The sequence below is a fragment of the Anser anser genome, assembly GCF_964211835.1.
Source record: "Anser anser genome assembly, chromosome: 18".
Classification (NCBI taxonomy): domain Eukaryota; kingdom Metazoa; phylum Chordata; class Aves; order Anseriformes; family Anatidae; genus Anser; species Anser anser.
Window position 1 is genome coordinate 13,813,050 of NC_139739.1, and position 9,414 is coordinate 13,822,463.

The 9,414-nt window shown below is 71.3% G+C and overlaps 1 protein-coding gene across 1 annotated transcript; it reads left to right on the forward strand.

The window, feature by feature from the left end:
- The first annotated feature begins 1,353 nt into the window (after positions 1-1,353).
- On the forward strand, positions 1,354-9,408 carry GAS2L1 (growth arrest specific 2 like 1). The gene is made up of 6 exons (XM_083804631.1): positions 1,354-1,550; positions 2,474-3,130; positions 5,550-5,657; positions 5,975-6,071; positions 6,359-6,611; positions 7,855-9,408. Exons 2-6 carry the CDS (start codon positions 2,480-2,482, stop codon positions 8,966-8,968), a joined length of 2,223 nt encoding a protein of 740 aa, XP_083660757.1. The 5' UTR covers positions 1,354-1,550; positions 2,474-2,479; the 3' UTR covers positions 8,969-9,408.
- The last annotated feature ends 6 nt before the right edge of the window (positions 9,409-9,414 follow it).

Below are 9,414 nucleotides of genomic sequence, written 5' to 3' on the forward strand. Positions count from 1 at the left end.
CCTCCTGCGCCTCGGGGGGGGCGGTGGGCTTGCGTCCCCCTTGATCAAGGACCCTGAAACCACAGCAGAGCTTTCTCCTGGGTCTACCGGGCACCTGTGGGGTCTGGCTCATGCTGACCATCTCCCCCTGGGGGGGCTGCAGGAGCTCCTTGGGGCCCTGCCCTCGCTGCCGTGAGCCAGTGCCAGCACCCAGGTGTGGCTCAGCTTGGGGCTGGGTGGCAGAGCCCCGACACAGCCCCGGGGCACAGCGCTTCCCTGCGCAGCGATGGAGTGGGGCTGGAAGCAGGGCTGGGGACAAGGAGCCTGCGGCAGTGGGGGGATTGCAGGCTGTGTGTCCCTGGCACCCCAGGGATCTCCCTTTGCTTTCATCCCCATGGGGACGCCGAGGGTTGGGGTGACAAGGGGGATCCTGCTGCTGCAGCTGGGCCTTGCCCCTGCCACCAGCCTGGAGGGCCCCGAGCCCTGCTGCAGCGAGCGGCTGCTCTGCCCCTGCCTCAGTTTCCCCCTCTCGGTGGGGCTGGGGCCAAATCCTGTTCCCGCACTGAGCCACCACGAGGTGCGAGGTCTGGATGGTGCCTGTGTTCCTGCCTCCCCACGGCCATGTCCCCTTCATGTCCCCACGGCTGTGTCCCCCCATGTTTGCGTCCCTCTGTGGCCATAGCCCTGTGTCCCTGTAGATGTCCCCCCCCGTCTTGGCATATCCCTGTGGCCATACCCCCCCCTCGTGTCCCTGTCCCCCTGCAGCCACATCCCCATTGTCCCATACCCCCATATCTGCCCCTGTCCCTGTCCCCCTGTGGCCACATCCCCATCATCCCACACCCCCATGTCCCCATACCCCTGCCCCCCCACGTTCACATCCCCCCATGTCCCCCTAGATGTCCCCCCCCAACGCTGACATGTCCCTGCGGCCACCCCCCCCGTTTTCATGTCCCCCCATGTCCCCATCCCCGTCATCCCATCCCCCGTGTCCCTGCCCCCCCAAATTCACACCCCCCATCTCCCCAGCGATGTCCCCCCCGTGTTGGCATGTCCCTGTGGCCATACCCCCCCGCGTCCCTGTCCCCCCGTGTCCCTGCCCCCCCGAATTCACACCCCCCGTGTCCCCACGGATCCCCCCCCCACCTCCCTGTGGCCACCCCCCCCGTGTCCGTGTCCCCCCGTGTCCCCATCCCCCTGCCCCCCCCGCCGCCCCCCCCCGGTCCCGCCGCCGCCCCCCCCCGGCCGTGCCCCCGCCCCCGCCGCTCCCATCCCGGCCCTTTCTGGGCCGGCTCCAACTTCCCGGCCGGGCGCGGCGGCGGCGGGGCTGCGGTGGGGGCGCTCGGCCCGGTTCGGCCCCGGTTCGGCCCCGGTTCGGCCCCGGTTCGGCCCCGGTTCGGCCCCGGTTCGGCCCCGCTCGGCCCCGGGGGCCGCCGGCGGATGGCGGCGGGGGCGCGGGGCCGGGTGGCGGCGGCGGGGCCCCCCCCCGGCGGTCAGAGCCCGGCCCGGCCCGGCCCGGCGGCAGCGGCCCGCGGCGGGGAGCGGCGCGGGGGGAGCGGAGCGCGGGGCCGGTGAGTGCGGGCCGGGGGGGGGGCCGGGGGGGGAAGGGGGGCTGGGGGGGGCTGCGTCCGGCCCGGGTCCCCGTGCCCCCCCCCCCCCCATCCCCCGGTCGGCATCTGCCGCGCAGGTGCTGCCCCTCCCCCGACCCCCCCCCCCCGCCACCGACCCCCCCTGCTCCGGCAGTGAGACCCCCCCCCAAAAATGGACCCCCAGTTTGAGAGCTCGCCCCTCCCCCTGTTAACCTCCCCCCCCCCCCAGCACAGCGCCCCCCCTCCAGCAGACACCACCCCAAGACCCCCCCCCCCCGTACCCCTCCAGGGCACCCCTTGTCAGAGCCACCCCCCCGGCAGACACCACCCCAAAACCCCCCCATTCCCCCCGGGCACAGCCCCACTGCCCCCCCCCGGACACCCCCGTGTCAGTGCCCCCCCCAGCAGGGACCCCCGGGGTGAGGGGGTGGGGTGGGGGGGCTCTCCCCAGGGGTGGGGGCTCACTGGCTCTTGTGACCCCCCCCCCAATGTCCCCCCTCCCCCAATGCAGCCCCCCCAGCCCCACGTTAGACCCCCACAGGGTTGCTTTTGGGGGGGGTCTCCCTGGACCCCCCCCCCCCAAGGGTCCCTCCAGGAGGCACCCAGGGTGCTGGCAGCCGGGTGGGTGGGTGCCACCCACGATGACTGGGCAGCTTTGGGATGGGGGGGGCAGTGGGGACGTCAACCCCATCGGGGGGGGGGCACACAGCACAGCGGGGTGACGCGGGGCAGAGGGGACACGATGGGGGTCCCGCAGGCGGCGGTGACATCCCCCTGCCCATGGGGGGACGCTGGGCGGGAGGGGGCACCGGGCGGGGGGAGGCTGTGCTTCGGGAGGAGCTGCTGGGGGGGGTGCAGGGTCTGAGCCCCCCCCCAGTCCCTAACGGCACCCGCTGCCCCCCCAGCTCGCCATGGCCGACCAGAGCAACATCCAGTCGGCCGCCTCCAAGAGCATCCGCCCGTTCCGCTCCAGCGAGGAGTACCTGTACGCCATGAAGGAGGACCTGGCCGAGTGGTTCAACACCCTCTACGAGCTGGACGTGCAGGCCGACACCTTCCTGGAGAGCCTGGAGACGGGCTGCGCCCTCTGCCAGCACGCCAACAACGTCAACCGCAGCGCCGGGGACTTCCAGCGGCGGCACCCGGCCGCCGCCGCCCGCATGCGTGTCCCCCGGCGTGAGGTGGTCTTCCAGGCCCGCAACGTGGCGCCCGGCTCCTTCATCGCCCGCGACAACGTCTCCAACTTCATCCAGTGGTGCCGGCAGGACCTGGGCATCCAGGACGTCCTCATGTTCGAGACCAACGACCTGGTGCTGAAGAAGAACGAGAAGAACTTTGTCCTCTGCCTGCTGGAGGTGGCCCGGCGGGGCGCCAAGTTCGGCATGCTGGCCCCCATGCTGATCCAGATGGAGGAGGAGATCGAGGAGGAGATGCGGGACCAAACGGCCTCCGGCGCGCTGGGCGTGCACCACGAGGGCCGGGCCTCGCGCTCCCAGGCCCTCGCCTCGGCCGGCGGGGCGCAGCGCCTGGCCCTGTGCGACCTGAGGAACCTGGACGAGCTGGTGAGCAGCGCGGCCGCCGGGCGGCCTCGTGTGGGCGAGGGCCTCCGCGTCCTCCGGCGGGGAGGTCTGGCCTTGGGAGGTTCTCTCTAGCCACCCAACGGGGAGCTCTGTGGCCCATGGGAGGTCCTGTCTAGCCACCCAGCGGAGCTGTATGGCCCATAGGATGGCCTCTCCATCCACCCAACGGGAGCTCTATGGCCCATAGGATGGCCTCTCCATCCACCCAACGGGAGCTCTATGGCCCATAGGATGGCCTCTCCATCCACCCAACGAGGAGCTCTATGGCACATGGGGGGTCCTGTCTAGCTACCCAACGGGAGCTCTATGGCCCATAAGACGGCCTCTCTATCCACCCAACGGGGATCTCTATGGCCCATGGGAGGTCCTGTCTAGCTACCCAATGGGATCTCTATGGCCCATGGGATGGCCTCTCCATCCACCCAACGGGGAGCTCTATGACCTATGGGAGGTCCTCTCTAGCCACCCAAGAAGGATCTCTATGGCCCATAGGAGGTCCTCCATCCACCCAACGGGGAGCTCTATGGCCCGTGGGAGGTCCTCTCTATCCACCCAACGGGGATCTCTATGGCCCGTAGGATGGCCTCTCCATCCACCCAACCCGGACCTCTGTGACCCATGGCAGGTCTCTCCATCCACCCGCCCGGGCTCCCAGCAGCCCATGGGAGGTCCTCCCGGTGCGCCCAACGGGAGCTCTACGGCCCGTGGGAGGTCCTCTCCGTGCACCCAACCAGGCTCTCCATGCTCTGTGGGAGGTCCTCCCCGTGTGCCCAACCAGGCTCTGGCCAGCCCACGGGGTGCCTGCGCTACCCACCCAGCCAGGCTCTCTGCGGTCCGTAGGAGGTCCCCGGCCGCCCCGCTGGGCTCCGTGCCCTCCCGGCGCCGGGGAAGGGCTATTTCGGGGGCCGAGGCCATAATCGCAGGGAGGACGTGGGTGTCACCGCCACCACCACCTCCTCCCACGGATGTGGGGCTGCCACCCCGCGGTGGCCTCCCCGGGGACATGAGGAGGGGCACCGGGGGGGGCACACGGCACCGCGGGCGGCTCAGCCGGGATTAGCGCCGTGCTGGGCGCAGGATCCGGCCCGTGCGCAGGGCGGATTAACGCGGCCGAGGAGGGGCGGGGGGCCCTGCCCTCCCCTGACCCCCCCCATCCCCTAATCCCAAAGCCGTTTTTTAATCGAAACCCCGATTCCTCCCTAAGTCCCGCAGCCTGATGCAGCTCGGGGAGGGAGGCGGGGGGGGGACATGGGGGTGCTGCTGCCCCCCCACCCCGGGCACCCCACCTGCCCCGGTCCCCCCGCCGGGTGCTGCCAGCCCCGGGTGCATTTTTCCGGGCTGCGTAATGCCTCGCCATGGGCTTTTATGGGCAGCGATGGAGCCAGGGAGGAGCCTGCATCCGGCCTGGCCCAGCCACCGCACCGGGGGACGGGTCCCCAGGGGGGGCAGCGCTCGTCCCAACGTCCTCAGGGCTCGGGGTCAGGCCCCGTGGCTCCCCGCTGCCCGCAGCCTCCCCCCGTGCCTCAGTTTCCCCACGGCTGAGGGGCTCGTGGGGGGGGCCGCATCCTGGCCTGGCTGGAGGAGAAAGATGGGCAGGAAGGAGGAATTGCACAAAAAAATAAGAATAAAAAAGAGCAATTGCTAAAAAATGAGCAAACAGGGGGGGTTGGTGAAGCCAGAGAGGTGCAGGTGCTGGGGGCACCGTCGCAGCAGCACCCACCCCTCGGGCCGGGCCCGTGCTGATGCCGAACCCCCGCTGGGGCTTAGCCCAGGCACAAAAGGGGTGTGCCAGGGGGGTCCCTGTCCCCAAATCCCCCCCCCCCCCCGAGCCCCCTGTGTCCCCAGGCTGTGCCCCTGTGCCCCGCCACTCCTCCAGCCAGGGCAGGATGCGGCCGCGTCCCCGCGTCCCCCGGCGTGGACTGGTGCCTAATCCCTGACGTCAGCCCCGCGGCTTCCCGGCCCCACGGGCGCGGGCGGACTGGGACGGGGGACGGCGGGGGTCCACAGCCCCTTTGGGGACCTCCCCCGCCGTGGGGCACAGCCTCGCCGCCCCCCAACATCCTCGCTTGTTTTTATCCGTGCCAAGAATTAAAGCTTTCCTGAGTGGAAAAACCCACCCTGGGGACACGCCTGGGAGCCGCGGGAGGATTCTGGGGCTTTTTTAATTCTCCTTTTTTTTTTTTTTTAACGGCTGTTTTCGGTGCCCGGCTGTGGGAAGTCCCTGGGGCCCCTCTCCCAGGGAGGCTCTGTGGGCGCTGCGGCCCCCGTGGGTGCCCCCCAGCCCGGGGGGCACACGGGATGGGAGCTGCTCGGCTCCCCCCCCAGTCGTGGCCGGGGCACGCAGCCAGGTTTTGGGGTGGGGGGGCTGACCGGGGGGGGGGTCTCGTCTGTCTGCCCACAGGTGCGGGAGATCCTGGGCTGCTGCACGTGCCCGTCCCAGTTCCCCATGGTCAAAGTCTCAGAGGGTAAATACAAAGTGGGAGACTCCAACGCGCTGATCTTTGTTCGAGTAAGAGCCGCCGCACCCCACCTCCTGCTGCTTCCCCTGCCTGTGTTTTGGGGGGGAGGGGGCTGGGGACCCATCCTGCGCGGTGCTGGGGGGGGGTCCGTCCACGGGGGAACCCCAGGAGGGTCGGGGTTTGGTGCCCTGGGGCTCAGTGCCCCCAGCCCCGGGTGGGGACGGGATTTATCGTTCCCCACAACCACCCCACCCCACCCCCGCCTCCCTTTGGGGACCTGGTGGGGGCTCCCCCCGCACCCTGGGGGTCCATGGTGCCGTTTTGGGGGTTTTGGGGTTTTGGGGCTGACGGCGCGCCCCCCGCCCAGGTGCTGAGGAGCCACGTGATGGTGCGCGTCGGCGGCGGCTGGGACACGCTGGAGCATTACCTGGACAAGCACGACCCGTGCCGCTGCGCCTCCCTCTGTGAGTGCCCCCCCCGGTCCCCCAAAGCCCCCCGCTCACCCCCCCGCGGGGCCGTTTCGCCTCTCCTGTCCCCCTGCGGGGCCGTTTCCCCGTGGGGCGGCCTGCGCGGGGCTCTGATCCGGCTGAAACGGGGGAAAAAACGAGAAAAGTTTGTTCCCGCTTTCGGCCAAATCAATTCACCCCCAGAAAAGGCCCCGGGTCCCGGCACTGCGCGAGGGGCTGGGGGCGGGTGGGACGGGGCGAGCACCCCCTGACCCCCCCCCCCCCGCGTCCCTTTTCCCTTGCAGCCCACCGCCTGCCCCCCGCCCGCCCCCCGGCCTTCTCCCCGCAGAAAGCAGCCGCCAGCCCCAGCACCCCGCGCCGTGCCGAGCCCGCCTGCCCCGGGGACCGGGACCGGGACCGGGACCGGCGGCTCCCCGTTGCCGGGGGCTGCCCCCCGCCCAGCGGCATCCCGAAGCCGGCGGCCGGTGCCGTCCTGCCCCCGCGGGTCCCCGCGCACGGCTCCGCCAGCCCGTCCAGGAGCCCCGGCGGCGCCCTCAGGTAGGGCTCAGCGCCCATGGGTGCTGCTCGGGGGGGGGGGGGGGGCAGGAAACCGGGGGGGGCGGGGCCCCACGGGGACCGAGCGGCACCACAGTGCCCCCCCCCCCCGCCTCACTGCGCAGGCGCGGTGCGCGCGGCCCGGGAGGGGCGGGGCTTCGCGGGGCCACGCCCACTGCTGAGATTGACAGGAGGGGGTGGGGGTGGGGGGGTAATGGGGGGTAATGGGGGGTAATGGAGGGTGCAGTGGGAGGTGCAATGGGATGTAATAGGGGGGTAATGGGGCTGTAATGGGGGGGTAATGGGGGGTAATGGGGGGTAATGGAGGGTGCAGTGGGAGGTGCAATGGGATGTAATAGGGGGGTAATGGGGCTGTAATGGGGGGTAATGGGGGGTAATGGGGGGTAATGGAGGGTGCAGTGGGAGGTGCAATGGGATGTAATAGGGGGGTAATGGGGCTGTAATGGGGGGTAATGGGGGGTAATGGGGGGTAATGGAGGGTGCAGTGGGAGGTGCAATGGGATGTAATAGGGGGGTAATGGGGCTGTAATGGGGGGGTAATGGGGGTGTTATGGGGCTGTAATGGGGGTAATGGGGGTGTAATGGGGGTGCAGTGGGGGTGTCATGGGATGTAATGGCAGGGTGCAGTGGGAGGTGTAATGGGGGTACTGGGGGGGTAAGGGGGTGCAATGGGGGGTAAAGGGGGGTAAGGGGGGGTGTTAATGGGGGGGCAGTTCGGTGCAATGGGGTGTAATGGGGTTGCCATGGGATGCAATGGGGGGGGGGTGCAATGGGGGGTGTAATGGGGAGGTGCAGTGGGGGTGTAATGGGGTGTAATGGGGGGTAATGGGGTGCAATGGGATGTAATGGGGTGTAATGGGGGTAATGGGGTGTAATGGGGGTGCAAAGGAGGCTGCACAGGGCACAATGGGGGTGCAGGGGTGCAATTGGGGGGGGGGTGCAAGGGCTGCAATGGGGCTGCACAGTGCAAGGGGGGGGCGCGGAGAGGGTGCAGGTGCAAGGAGTGCATGGGGGTGTAATGGGTGGGTGCAGTGGGGGGGTCAGGGGTTGCAATGGGGGTGTACTGGGGGGTTCAAGGCATGAAATGGGGGGGGCAGTGGGGGGTTCAAGGGGTGCAATGGGGGGGTGCAATGGAGGGGGCTGGGGGTGCAATGGGAGTACAATGGGGGCTGCAATGGGGGTCCGGTCCCCTCACCCTCCTCTTCCTCTCTCCCCCCCCCCCCAGGCCCCGTGACCCCGCTCCCGCCCGCGCCCGGCGCCACTCCGGGGACAGCGACTCCTCATCGGTGTCATCGGTGTCCTCGGCGGGGCCACCGCGGGGCCACCGGCCTGCAGCCCCCGCGGCCCCCTCACCCCGCCGGCAGCCCCCCGGCCGCAGCCGCTCGGGCGACCGCAGCCCCCTGCCCCTGCGCAAGCCCCCCGCGGGCCTCGGGGACGAGCGGGGCCGCCCGCGTGTCCCCAACGGGCCGGGCACGGGGCCGCCGCGTGCCCGCAGCCAGGGCCGCCCCGGCGCCGAGGCCGTGCTGCTGATCCGCCGCGGGCGCGACGGGCAGCACTCGTGGGCACGCACCGACGGCGGCACCCGCACCCCGGCCAGGGTCCCGGCCCCCCGGCGCTCCTCGCTGCCCGGGGGAGCGGGACGGGACCGGGACCGGGACGGGGACGGCGATGGGGACGCCTTCCAGGAGGAGCTGGAGGAGCTGGTGCGGAGGCTGCGGGCCCCGCTGCAGCTGGAGCCCGGGCAGGAGCAGCAGCTGCTGGGCAGGCTGGAGGAGGAATTTTTGGCCAACACGCGGCTGATGGAGCTGGAGGACGGCGAGCCCTCGCCCCCCGCCGCCCGCCCGACCCAGGGGACCCCCGAGCCCGGCGGCGGGGCGGCCGCCGACTCGGCCTACTGCTCCTCCTCGTCCTCCTCGTCCTCCCTCAACGTCTTCGGCAAGCACGGCGGGGCCGGGCCCCCCCCGGCCGCCCCCCACCCGCAGGAGGGCAGCGGGGGGCACGGGCGCCCGTCCAGCTCCTCGGACGAGAGCAGCTTGGTGCCGGCCTCCGGCGCCGAGTCCGACCTCGAGTGGGTGCCGGCGGAGGAGGAGGAGGACGACGAGGGGCCGGGGGACGCGGGGATGCCGGGGGTCCCCTGCCCCGCGCCCCCCGCCCCACGGCCCCGCGCCAAGCCGCGGCTGGACACGCAGCCCGGCAAGAAGCCCTCCCGCATCCCCACGCCGCGGCCCCCCGGCGGCCCCCAGCCCTGGCGGGCCCTGCAGAGCGTCCTCTCCTCCCTGCTGGAGCCCCCCTGGGCGCCGCGCGAGGCCGAGGGGCTGGAGGAGGACGCCTGGCCCTGATGGGGGGTGGGGGTGGGGGTGCAGGTGGGGGGCACCCCCCCGGGGCAGCGATGGTGGCCACAGGGACGGTCCCCGGGCAGGTGATGGGTGCTGGGTTGGGGTGGCCACGGGGACGGGGTGGTGGCACCGGTGGCACCCGGGGGCTGTCGGAGGGTGGGGGCCCCAGGAGGGCCCCAGGGTCCCCGCGGGAGCAGCCCCGTGGCGGGGGCTGGAGCAGGGGGTGCGCCCGGCCGGCCATGAGCAGGGCTGGGGGCGCCCGGCGCCTCTCGTCCTCTTGGCTTCTCGTCCCACCTCTACTGCCCTTCCCCTTCCCCGTGCCTTTCTTCTCTTCTCCTCCTCCTCCTTTCCTTGCCCTTCTTTTTCTTGTCCTCCTTCTCCTTGCCTTTCCCTTCCTCTTCCCCTCCTGCTCCTCCTTTCTTTGCTCTTCTCCTTCCCTTGTCCTTTTC